Genomic DNA, 13,139 nt, shown 5'->3' on the forward strand with positions numbered 1-13,139 from the left:
CCAATGGCTGCCTGGGAGTTAGAGCTTTTGACACTGACTGGCATAGAAACCAACCAATCAGAACCAAATTGGCAGTTAGGGGCGAGATCAGGCCTGCAGGGGAGGGCCATTGGGACGAGATCAGGCTGGCAGGGGAGGGAAGTTGGGGCAAGATGAGGCCGCAGGGGAGGGCTGTTGGGGGCAACCAGGCCTGCAAGGGGAGGGCAGTTAGGGGAAACCAGGCTGGCAGGGGAGGGTAGCTGGGGGTGAGATCAGGCCAGCAGGGGAGGGCAGTTAGGGGTGATCAGGCAGGCAGGGACAGTTGGGGGCAAGATCAGGCTAGCAGGGAGGGCAGTTAGGGGCGATCAGGCAGGCAGGCAGGTGAGTGGTTAGGAGCCAGCAGTCCCAGGTTGTGAGAGGGATGTCTAGCAGTCAGACATCCCTCAAGGGGTCGCTGATTGGAGAGGGTGCAGGCTGGGCTGAGGGAATCCCCGTCTCTATGCACGAATTTCGTGCATCAGGCCACTAGTCTATATATATAAAAGCTTAAGCGACCAGTCGACTGGCCAGTAGCTATGACCACCAGGGGCCAGACGCTCAACACAGGAGCTACCAAGTGACAGCAACTTTGCAGAGCACCCTCTCACACTCCAGGACCCCTCAGGGGATGTCAGACTGCCGGTTTCAGCCCGATCCCCGCAGGCCAGGCCGAGGGACTCCACTGGTGCAGGAATCCATGCACCAGGCCTCTAGTATATGTATAATTTTGTAATTAAAAGGGCTCCTCTTTGATTCTAATTTGAAATGCTATATCCCACACTGTCTGGAGATTTGTGCTTGAGCGGCACAGGCTCTAAATAGAAAACTAACAAGACATTTAACCATATTCAAAACTAGAAAAACTAAATAACTACAACACGTACAAATTTTAAAACTCAGTATCTTCCACAAGACAAGGTTTTGAAAACATACTTTGGTCCTCCACATTCGACTGCAGAAGCTTTCACAAATCGAATAGGTTGTAATCCCACCGGTTCAATGCTTAGAGTATTGTTTTCCACAGCCTCCAAAACAGCTGAAGCCAACTTAAAAAAAAAAAAAGTATTAGACATTATGCTGGCAGAAAAATATCAAATTTGTATTCTACAGTCAACTTATTTTTAAAATTCTTTCTCCAAGTTCCACTAGCTTGGCCTTAGCCAATGGGGGGGGGGGGGGGGGGGGGGGAGGAAAGAAACCACGTAACCTTGGTTTAAATTCTTTTATACAATTCAAACGTTGTTATGAAAGGCAATTCAGTTACAGCTAAATAACTTTTCTCATTATCTGGAAGAGGATTAAAGGCATTAATTCCAATCTCTGTTCAACCTTCCTCACAATTCAATTAACATCTACTGTTAATGCAACTTCAAAATGAACATTGTAATGTTTTATTTTGCTAAATATATGCAATTTTTAATATTGGCCATTCATAACACAGCAACATATACTAATAACAGCTATATATTTTCTGAACATGCATTTATGTGTATAAGAGTCTACAAAAGAATTAACAGAATTATCAAATATTAAATGCCCAGATGGAGATGGTAGCAAGTCAATGAAACAGGCAATGAAACTCCAGTGTGGCAAAACTATTAATATTGAATGGCCTACCTAAAACCAGGCACAGAGCCACAATGAATAACACGTCTACATATCAAGTGTTTTACTGCTCATCTTAACATCTCCTTACAAGTGATGTTATCATTAAATCCTCTAAAGACTTAACATAAATAAGACTTTTAGGATTAACTATCTTAAACACTGATTGGCATGATATTTACATATACACCTTCCCCAAACAAGTTAAAATTATGATCTTACATGTGTACAGGGCCTTATATTTTTAAAAAGTGTTTGTCTATCTACCTCATTCACTTCATTTTATCCTCTTAACAACCCTATGCTATAGACAAGGAAGGCATTTTTCCCCACTTTAAAGATGAAGAAACTGAATATAATTTTTATCATGTACAAATAAACTCAACAAATATCTTAGAGTGTAGAAGTTCCCTTACACTGAAGCCTGGACTGAGAATCAAGAATAAGCCCTACCCCCAACACATATTTAATACTTTACTCCAATGTAACACACAATGCAGTGTGAATGATCCTCTGCTCAAATAAGAAAAGCACTTGAATGCCAAGAAATTATGATCCTGATATGAAATAGGAAAAATGGTAAAACATGACATTTTATAAAAACTTATTTATATAAGAGTTATTAAAATATATTAACGTGATTTAATAGAAGGTACAGGAACACCTAATGCATTCTATTAAATTTTTTTAAAATTACCTCACTTTTGGAGAATGTTAAACATGGAAAGATATCTTCCTGATAGATTTTGTCTAAAAAAGGACACGTTCTGTCCATTGTGGGTTCATCCTTCCAAGATCTGAATTCATTATACAGAGACAAGTCAGCCTGGCAAACCAAAAGAAAATACAAAATAACCTGTTAAAAAGTACAAATATAAAATTACTTTATACAACAAAACCTATTTAAACATTACTGAAAAAGAAATACTCTTCATTTAAAATAATAAACTGAACCATTCTTGATTAGTTATAATACTTGGTAGCAATTTTTCTTTTAAAAAAAATCCAAACTCCCACATGACTAATTGGCCCTTTTCAATGTACCCACTATGGTATTTTAATGATGCTATCATTATCCCTCCCAAAAATTAATGTGGAGCTCCTCTTAAAATACATGTGCACACTGTCCTAAATATATTAAAAAAAAATGATGACAAGTCTTTTTTGAAAATAATCAAAAATTAATTTGGACTCTAGTTAATTAAATAAAATGTTTGCATAAAGTAAGACTGATTAAATTGTGAAACCAGAAGTTTGGGGTTAAAAATTATGCTAATTATTCTAATATTACCTGAGGGCATTTCCAAAGGAATTTCCATAGTGTTTATTGTATAAGCAGCAAGACTAAAAGAAGCACACCTATAAGCCTCCTAAATTGACTAGCTTGAAATATAACATTTATTTAGATATCTTTTTTGGTATATGAATATCCAGTAACCACCAACTGAATCATCAAAAATAATCCAGATTTGCACTAGCCTTCCCATTCACTCTTCCAGTTGTCCCTCTCTTTCCCTCATCTTAACATCTCTTTACAAGTGATGTTATCATTAAATCCTCTAAAGACTTAACATAAATAAGACTTTTAGGATTAACTATCTTAAACACTGATTGGCATGATATTTACATATACACCTTCCCCAAACAAGTTAAAATTATGATCTTACATGTGTATAGGGCAACTAATTTTCCCCAAGTATTTTTTCACTACAGATTTCCTAATCCAGCTTAATACCACCTGTGAACACACAAAGCTGTACCTACCTTCAGTCACCCAAACAATCATGTCCCTCAGTCTCCTGCAAGTCTGAAGTGCCCTTGTCCAGAAGCATTGGACACTGTAAGTGAGGCACTGACACACCTCTGACCTCTAGGATAGCTGAGTCAGAGGTGGAGGTGTCCACAGTAAAGTAATGAAAGGCTGAGCGTATCCAACCTATCCTACAGACTTTCTTTTATGGTGGATAATGGCAATCTGTGACATTTTTTCATCCCAATCCATAAATTCTTTGAATCAAAGCTAAAAGCTAAAGGATAAAAATATTAGCAGATAAGTAATACTTACATTTTCAAATTAATTTTCTTTGTCAAATTTACCCTTTAAGGCAGTGGTAGCCAACCTCTCGGACCTCATGGACCACCAGTGGTCTGCGGACCACCAGTTGGCAACCGCTGCTTTAAGGAATATAAATGCCAGAGCACGTAAGTGGTGCTCTAAGGAAAGATTCTAGTTTAAAGGCAATAGCTTAAACTATTTATTAAAAATGGACTCACTGCCAGGAACTATGGTAAGCACTTCATAAACATTTAATACTCACAGCTACATGAGATAGATATTATGATCTCTGTTTTATAGAAAAGGAACTGGGGCTTAGAGAGATAAAGTAAGTTGCCTAAGATTACACAGCAAAGCACTGGTAAAAGTTCAAGTTCACATCTAAGTGACCGCTCCCAAAGCCTGGCATAGTGCACGTGGGTGCGCCTCACTCACCCATGATTTAAATGTTGCGATTGTCATGGCTGAACGCTCTCACCACATTTTCTACAGAAACATATGTTTCACTTTCTTTTGGGTTGCTGTATCTTTTATTAAGATGTACACAGGTCAAATGTACATGTTTCCTTTGTCTAATAAAACTTTGTATTCTAATGTTTTGATATGTTTTCCATAAAACATTAGGATACAAGACACAGCTGGAAAGCAAAAAGTTATTATTTTAAAGTTATAAACTGCCTATCCATATTTTAAGGAATTTCATAAACTAAAAACAAGACTTTAAAATATTTCATGACAAAACATTTCAATTTTGTCAGTGTAAATAACAGGAAAAAGGTTGAAATTACAAATACTCAGAAACTTTAGCCAAAATACAAGTTGTACCAAGCAATTAAAAAAGCTATTTAAATTAAAAGAAATTAAAGTCATGACTAACAAAAGTTTCTTAAATGTTTAACAGAAACCAATTTGAATTTTATATTGTGTTAGATTCAGATTTGACAAGTACTTAACTTCTCTCTCATAGCATCTTTTGATAACTAAAAAAAATATAATTCAATTAAAATATGTAACAAGCTTGGTTATTCAGTTTAATAAAGTCTTGGCCTCCATGTAAAAATTTAACTGAATGAGCACACACAGCTTCTTAAAGATTAATGGACTTGAATTCACCAATGTTAAATACAGCTTAAAAAAAAATGGTGGGGGGGACAAGAAGAGGTAAGCCAAAGAACTTATATACTTACTAGAGGCCCAGTGCACGAATTCATGCACAGGTAGGGTCCCTCGGCCTGACCAGTGATTGGGACCTATAGGAGACCAATCGGGGCCGGCAGGCCAGCCAGGGGGAGGAACCACGAGAGGTTGGCCAGCCAGCCCCAGTTGGGGCTGATCGGGGCCAGCTGGCGGGGGGAGGGACTGCAGGAGTTTGGCCGGCCATGGGAGGTTGGCTGTGGGAGCGCACTGACCACCAGGGGGGCAGCTCCTGTGTTAAGCTTCTGCCCCTGGTGGTCAGTGCGCATCATAGCAACCGGTCGACTGGTCGTAAAGGTCCTTTAGGCTTATCCTATCTAATAATAGACAAACATGGTAATTGACCATACCTTCGCTATGCCTCCCATTGGCTAATCAGCGCGATATGCAAATTAGCCGCCAACAAAGATGGTGGCTAATTTGCATACTGCAGGCAGGGCGGGACAGTGCCATCCCGCCTGCCCCGCCGCCATCTAGGACTGCTATTTTCGACCCGGGGCGGGACAGCGCCATCCCACCTGCCCTGCCGCCATCCGGGCCTGCTATCTGCGACCCGGGGCAGCAGGCGTCCATGTGCAACCCAACCCGGGGTGGCCTGGTGGTGCAGCAGTGATCAGCCAGCCCGCCTGGCCTCCATCCAGGCATCCCGTGAGCGACCTGACCCAGGGCGGCTGGGTGGGGCAGCAGTGATCTGCCGGCCTGCCCGGGCATCCCGTGTGCGACCCAACCCGGGGCGGCCAGACGGGGCAGCAGCAATCGGCCGGCCTGCCCGGTCGTCCATGTGTGACCCAACCCGGGCGGCCGGGTGGGGCAGTAGCGATCCGCTGGCCCGCCCGGCCACCATCCGGGCATCCCTTGTGTGACCCAACTCAGGGCAGTGCCCCAACCCCCAGATCAGCCCTGCTGTGTGCACGACCCAGGGAGGCGGGGCAGGCACCGAGGGATCGAGCCTGCCATCTGCCAACCAGGGAGCGGGCCTAAGCCAGCAGGTGGTTATCTCCTGAGGGGTCCCAGACTGTGAGAGGACACAAGTGGGGCTGAGGGACACCCCCTCTATACCAGTGCACAAATTTTGTGCACAGGGCCTCTAGTGTATATATAGATATGTATAGCCCATAGACACGGGCAATGGAGTAATGAAGACCTGGGGTGGGGGGTGGCGGCTGGGAAGAGGGAGGTAAATGGGGAGAAATGGGAGATATCTGTAATACTATTAACAATGAGAAATTTTTTTTAAAAAAATGGAAGGGCTGCTCCATAAATTATTGATCAATCCCCTTGGAAATGCATTCTCATCACATGCAAGGATTAAGTAAAAATATTTTACAATTATATAATTTTTACTCAAAACAGTTCAAAAATAATTCCACATTATCTCAGTTATCTTTACATTTTTTAAAATGATAAGGTTTCCATTAGTTCTTTTTTTTGTTGCTTAATTATCTAATTAACTCTAGGACTTTAACTCTACTTCTCCCAGAATTTAAAGGCAACACACTATTCTTCAAGAAATCACCTTATTTTCACACATCTTGCCTTCCTTATTTTGTTAAAGTGCCCTAGCAATAAATTTTAACTAGCCAGATCGCAAAAGCTACCCACTCTCCTTTATGCAAAACATGACAGTTTGCTCCTTAAATGAAATATCGAGATTAAGACACTTACCAAGTTTCCAGGAGGTACTCCAAGGTCAGCCAGGTAGAGAATGGAATTGAAGAATCCCTGAAAGCAGCCAGCTCTAGATTAAGCCTCCCCCATCTTAATACTGCTAGAAAATGTTGCTGGCAAAAATCATAACTGACACCTCAGTGATGAGAATAAATAAGTATCAATAGAGTCAGAGGGAACAGTCCTTGACGAGTTACCTCTTTGCAGTCTTTTACAAATGGCTGTATCACATTGAAGTCCTGGTGACTGCCACTCATAGCACTGCTTGTACTTTTATTTCTTGTATGCCCCTTTTTAAAAGGTGTCTTTCCACCTGGCAGAGGCTCCTGTGTTGGCGATGTTGGAGAACTGGACAATACAAGTGTCTTCAATGCAGCTACTTCAGCTTGAAGTACATCAATCTTGAAAAGAAATCAACATAATTTCATATACTAAATACGGTTAATGACAGAGCCAGCTAAAGGTTAGCAATTTTGTCAAAACACTTTCCTTTCAAAGATGAAATATAAGTTTCACCTGTATTTCCTGGGGATTAATAAAAGGAAAGCTAAGTTATTTTATGTTTCCACATGGTTTGTATTCAGCTGCTATTTACAATGTCAAGTGATCTTTAAAAATTATCAAAATGTCTAACATTTATATGAATTTTCAAAATCTTCAAAATATAATGGCTTATGATTAGCTGTAGTTCATTCCTAAAACATAAACTCTAATAACTTTTCAGTGGCTTTATTCAGTGAATTAAGAAAACAAATATTAACTTTAAAACGTGACCATATAATCCTTTTGATAATACTTGTGATTCACAAGCCTTTGAATCATTTGGTTCTACTTATGAATGGGCACCAAATGTTCATTATTAATCTATATAGTAGCTATTTTCTTCTTTACAGTTTCCTATAGTTTCCCACATCTTCTAAAATAAGCACTACTTTACAATCAGAACAAAACCCAGTAACTGGTAAGGTACCTGTAAGACAGTCATCACTAGGGACAGGAAGAAGTTCCAGATGGTGGCAGGCAGGGCAGGGGTCCTAAGAGTGCGAAGGCTGCAAAGGGCAACCAGAACCTGGTGCTTCTGAGAGCACAGATAGCCTCCCACCTTAACCAGGACCTGACCTGGGGCCCTATCCCTAGACCCCAGAAGAATGGTCTGCCACTGCCAAGAAGTATAATATGCGGGTGGAAGACTATGAGCAGTACCCGGATGATGGCATGGGTTATGGTGTCTACCCAAAGCTCTGTGACCGCTCACAGCACAAGAGGGATCTATGGTGTGACTAGACCACCCAGACCTGAGACTGAACTGGGGTGAGCCGATTCACTGGGACCGAGATGTGTGGATCAAGAACCATGTGGACAAAGCCCCCAGGCCTGTTTCTTGAAATCTCATGTGTAAGCACCTCTTCAGCTTCATGGCCTTCATGCTATTCATGTCTTGGGTGGGAGAGACTTACCCCTCCAATCAGCTTGTGGGCCTAAGCCAGTGATGGCGAATCTTGTGACACATGAACTCATTTTTTTGGTTGATTTTTCTTTGTTAAATGGCATTTAAATATATAAAATAAATATCAAAAATATGTCTTTGTTTTACTATGGTTGCAAATATCAAAAAATTTTTATATGTGACACGGCACCAGAGTTAAGTTAGGGTTTTTCAAAATGCTGACACGCCGAGCTCAAAAGGTTCGTCATCACTGGCCTAAGCAATACTCTAATAATCTGTACCGGGAATGAGGTGGCGATCCCACCAAGAGCCTAAGCAGGTGGTTCACTATGAAATCTGGGGAAATTCATGGGTTTTGTACCCCCTAATTGACCCCTTCATTCCCAGAGATTTAACCTTAATGAAATCCCTAAAAAAACAGTGCTGTGGTTAAAATAAAAAATAGTAATCACTAACTTCTTTACATTTTATACTACTCCAAGCAGTAAAAACTTACTTTTCCTTGTGCTTCTTTTAGCTGTTTTTCTGCTGTTGCCTGCTTGACATTTGCTTCTCTCACCATCTTATGAGCTTCCTGAAAAAGTTAACATCTCAAATTTTGGAAACTAAGTAGCATTTATTTTCAAAAAAATCTTAATAAGTGATTGAAGCAAAGATATACTACCAAAATTTAGCCTGAAAATAAGTACTCAATGTCAACTACTGAAATAACAGTTGTCAGCAGATAGACAAACTATTAGAAATTAGGAAGAGGGACATTTTTTAGTACCTATTACCACTGACGCAGTCAAGCTGAGGTCACTCCCTCTGATCCATGGTTGAATAAAGGACTGTGAATGTGATGAAGAAAATATATGACCCATATGTTAAACCCATGTCCTCTGAAGTTAGATTTTTAAAACTTGATATATATATATATATATATATATGTGTGTGTGTGTGTGTGTGTGTGTGTGTATTAGTTACAGCAAAGACATACAGTAGGGACAAGTAAAAATATTAAAATATCAATAATGTTGCAGTTTACAGAAATTAAGCTGAGAAGCCTTAGAGATTTCAATTAAAAAAATCCACAAATGATATGAAGTAATGACTTTGTACAGAGAAATCTAAAGAGATAAATCAGTTTAATATGTAATGGGGTCTTAATTTTATAGTGCCACAAATATGAAACTCCAGGTATTTAATTATCTTTTATTCATATAATATTCATCAAACATTTATTCACACCACCTCTGCATGAGGTTGCGCTCGTGGTGCTCATAATATACTAGGAAAAGTCAAGCTCCCTGATCTTAAGGACCTTATATCCTGATTATGTTCTAATAATTAAAATATCTGAGCAAGAATTCTGGATATACTCTAAGCGAGGTATGAACTTTTATAGTTTTCTAAGAGAGAGAGAGATATGACTGAAATTGTATTTTTAAAAGATTATTCTGCTGTATGGAATAATCCCTATGAAGAATTAATGATGGACTGAAACAGTATATAGGGTGCTCTAGACAGTCCCCTGGGATGAACAATGAAAAGAGCTGGACAGTTTTTTAAATGTGTTTGAAGGCATTAGAGAGCAAATAAAATAGTGAAGGACTGGGGGACCAAGATCCAACAGAAGATGTAAACCCAGAAAAGAGAGCTGGAATTAGGGGTGACTTTTCCCCTTGAGATATAAAGGACACAGTGAAAAGATACAGCACACATGTAATTGAAGTTGCAGAAGGAAAGAAAAGAGAGCTAGAATGAGGGAAAGCAGTCTCTAAAAAAGTACCATATAGGATTTTACACGCTGACAAAAGACATCAAAAGGTAGGTATAAAAAGTTTGACCCCTGGCTGGTTTGGCTCATTTGGTAGGATATCGGCCAATGGATGGACTGAGGGGTCCCAGGTTTGATTCCAGTCAAGGGTACATACTTCGATCGCAGACTCCATCCCCGATCCCAGTAGGGGTGAATACGGGAGGCAACCAATGAATGTCTTTCTCTCTCTCTCTCCCCTCCTCCCTTCCACTCTCTCTAAAAATCAATGGAAAAATACCCTCGGGTGAGAATTTTAAAAATAAATAAATTTCAAAAGTTTGAAATTTTTCCTATCACTTTATTGCTCTGTAGCTAAAAATGACAGAAGAATCATCTATACCAGGAGTCAGCAAACTTGTTCTGTAAGGGCCAGATAGTAAATAGTTTTGGCTTTGTGAGCCATACAGGTTGTTGCAACTACTCAATTCTGCTGTTGCAGTGTGAAAGCAACCACAGACAATAAATACAGAACAAATGAGTGTGGCCATTTCAATAAAAATTTATGGGCACTAAAATTTGAATTTCATATAGTTTTCATAGGTCACAAAATATTCTTCTTTTGATCCCCTGCAACCATTTAAAAATGTAAAAACCAATCTTAGCTCAAGGCTGTACAAAAGTAGACATAGACTAGTTTTACCCTACAGGAAGTAGTTTGCAGACCTCTAGTCTATGTAAACATTCAAATCTTTATACTTACAAACTTTGAAAAGAGAATTTTTAACCTAATTCTCCCCAAAGTACGAATTATTCCTAATCTTCTGATTAGTTTGCAAAAACAATTTGTTGGTATTAGAGAAGACAGAAATTCAGTACATTCAGTAGAGAATTTTCTGAAAAAAACCTTCATGTAACTGACAATGGAAATGAAACTTCAGTATAATTTTTTAAAACAGGGAAAGATATACTTCTTCCACTTGGATCAATATGTTTGTTAGTTATCAGCAACATTAAATATAATTGTTTTCAAAACAAAACAAAACAAACAAAAAAACACAATATTTAGACCAGACCTTGATCTGGATAACAAATTGTTAATACGAGATTTTCAAAAACAAGGTAACATATTCAATCCCACTCTTCACACTAAATACAGGGGTGAGCAAAAGTAGGTTTACAGTTGTAGCATGCAAGACAGTTTACTCTTGTATTATTATTTATTAATTACTAGAGGCCCAATGCACGAAATTCATGCATGGGGGTGGGGGTGTCTCTCAGCCCAGCCTGCACCCTCTCCAATCCGGGACCCCTCAGGGGATGTCCGACTGCAGGATCGGGCCTAAATCAGCAGTCGGACATCTCTCTCACAATCCAGGACCACTGGCTCCTAACCGCTTGCCTGCCTGCCTGATCACCCCCTAATCGCTCCCCCGCCAGCCTGATGACCCCTCACCGTTCCCCGCAAGCCTGATGCCCCCTTACTGTACCCCCAGCAGCCTGATCACCCCCTAACTGCTCCACCAGCCTGATCATCCCCTAACTGCTCCCTTGCTGGCCTGATACCCCTAACTGCCCTCCCCTGCTGGCCTGATCCCCCTAACTGCCTCTGCCCCGCCACTATGGCTTTGTCTGAAAGGAAGTCCAGAAGATGTCGGTCTAATTAGCATATTACCCTTTTATTAGTATAAATTACATTGTTTCCCATACAAACAACTGTAAATCTGCTTTTGCTCAACCCTGTAAGCAAATGCACACATATATACAGTATGTTTTAGTGAGAAGAAAGTATATTGTACTATTACAAAAAATTTTACACATTTTTATTCTTACTCTTTTCAAAATTAATGCAACACATTATGACTTAGTGTACACATATAATTTATGAGGAAGTACATATGCTCTGAGAACCGTGCCTAGCACACAGGGAACACTCAGTAAATATCAGGTATCTTCATCATAATTAAGGTGCATGCTCAATTTTTTTTTTACAGATCAGGTACATGAACAAAAAGTTTGGCATATACTGATCTAGGTAAGAAATGATGGTGGCTGGAAGACGTGACAGCAGATTCAAAATAGAAAGGTAGACAGATTTTTTATGTTCTCCAGGGACTGTCACAGGACCTTTTGGACAGTTTCAGTGTAGGATGAAGAGGGGCCTCAGTGATGACTCCTTTTCTGTGGCTTGAGACAAAGGAATTGCCACTTATGATTTTCATAGTACTCAAGGCCAGAGTCGAGGTCCCAGCACTGCTCCTTATCTATGCCTCATTTTCTTCACAGATTAAAATAATAATTTGAACTCTATGCCTAGCATTATGGAGAGAAAACCAGATACAGCACAAAAATTTACTAAAATTGGCTGACAAAATATCTTTAAAATCTTAAGATTACCTATGTTAAATGTAGACAACTTTATAAAGCATTCTTTCAATGGAGTTCACTTTATCTCTAAATCTGAGATACCAGAAGGAAAAATATATATATATATATGCATATGTATGTGTGTGTGTGTGTGTGTGTGTGTGTAACTTTAAAGTTCTTCGATTTGATACTTTTAAGACTCAACTTTGATACAAAGTATAATTATATTCAAGATTATTTGTTCATAATACATTAATAAACTGCTAATTTGAATTTACCTGCTAAATTAATTTTATTCAGAATAATCTTTAATTCTTAAAACTATACATGTATATACATATCATAAAATGCAAGCAAATACTCTTTTCATAAGACAATGGTACATTGAGATCACAAAGCCACAATTAAGACCAGAGAAAAACTTTTAGCACTGTTTTTCAAAATTCATAAATAACTCGTTTAAATACAACTTTCTTCATTACCAAAATCATGTTTAATCACTGTAATTTCTTTCCCAGAAAGTTTACAGTGTCAATGCTATTAGCTATTGTAAGAGTAGGGACAGGTTAGGGACCCCAAAACTATGTTTTTTAGATATACTTTTTCATTAATAGCACAAACTGCATTTCTGGTATTTCACATCCCATCACAGCAGTAGTTCTCAACCTTCTGGCCCTTTAAATACAGTTCCTCATGTTGTGGTGACCCCCAACCATAAAATTATTTTCATTGCTACTTCATAACTGTAATGTTGCTACTGTTATGAATCATAATGTAAATATCTGATATGCAGGATGGTCTTAGGTGACCCCTGTGAAAGGGTCGTTCGATTGCCAAAAGGGTCGCGACCCACAGGTTGAGAACCACTGCATTACAGAGAGGAAAAAGTTTCTTTCCGTTAGTTTCCTTCTATTTCATCTAACAGAATATACATGTAAGTACAGAAGGTGGAGCTAAGTATGGCTAAAATTAGGGCATGCAGGTAAGAAATCAAAATTAGTATAAGTAGTATAGCACGCTTGCTTTCTTCTCTAGTATCCATATCA

General features: G+C 39.3%; 1 protein-coding gene and 1 pseudogene across 10 annotated transcripts in view; one reads left to right on the top strand and one right to left on the bottom strand.

The window, feature by feature from the left end:
- Positions 1-13,139, bottom strand: part of LOC118650104 (RAB3A interacting protein) — a 54,678-nt gene that overhangs the window by 8,274 nt on the left and 33,265 nt on the right. For 7 of the 10 annotated variants that reach the window (XM_036297965.1, XM_036297957.1, XM_036297962.1 and 4 more), the window contains 4 exons: positions 8,485-8,562; positions 6,739-6,942; positions 2,321-2,449; positions 952-1,064 (listed from right to left, as the gene is read on the bottom strand). In XM_036297965.1, coding sequence (XP_036153858.1) covers positions 952-1,064; positions 2,321-2,449; positions 6,739-6,942; positions 8,485-8,562 — 524 coding nt within the window. The remainder of the gene's footprint in view (positions 1-951; positions 1,065-2,320; positions 2,450-6,738; positions 6,943-8,484; positions 8,563-13,139) is intronic. The other 3 variants (XM_036297960.1, XM_036297963.1, XM_036297961.1) reach the window with 1 other exon arrangement.
- LOC118649698 lies at positions 7,552-8,421 on the top strand (annotated as a pseudogene).

Source organism: Myotis myotis, unplaced genomic scaffold (assembly GCF_014108235.1).
Source record: "Myotis myotis isolate mMyoMyo1 unplaced genomic scaffold, mMyoMyo1.p scaffold_m19_p_3, whole genome shotgun sequence".
NCBI lineage: Eukaryota > Metazoa > Chordata > Mammalia > Chiroptera > Vespertilionidae > Myotis > Myotis myotis.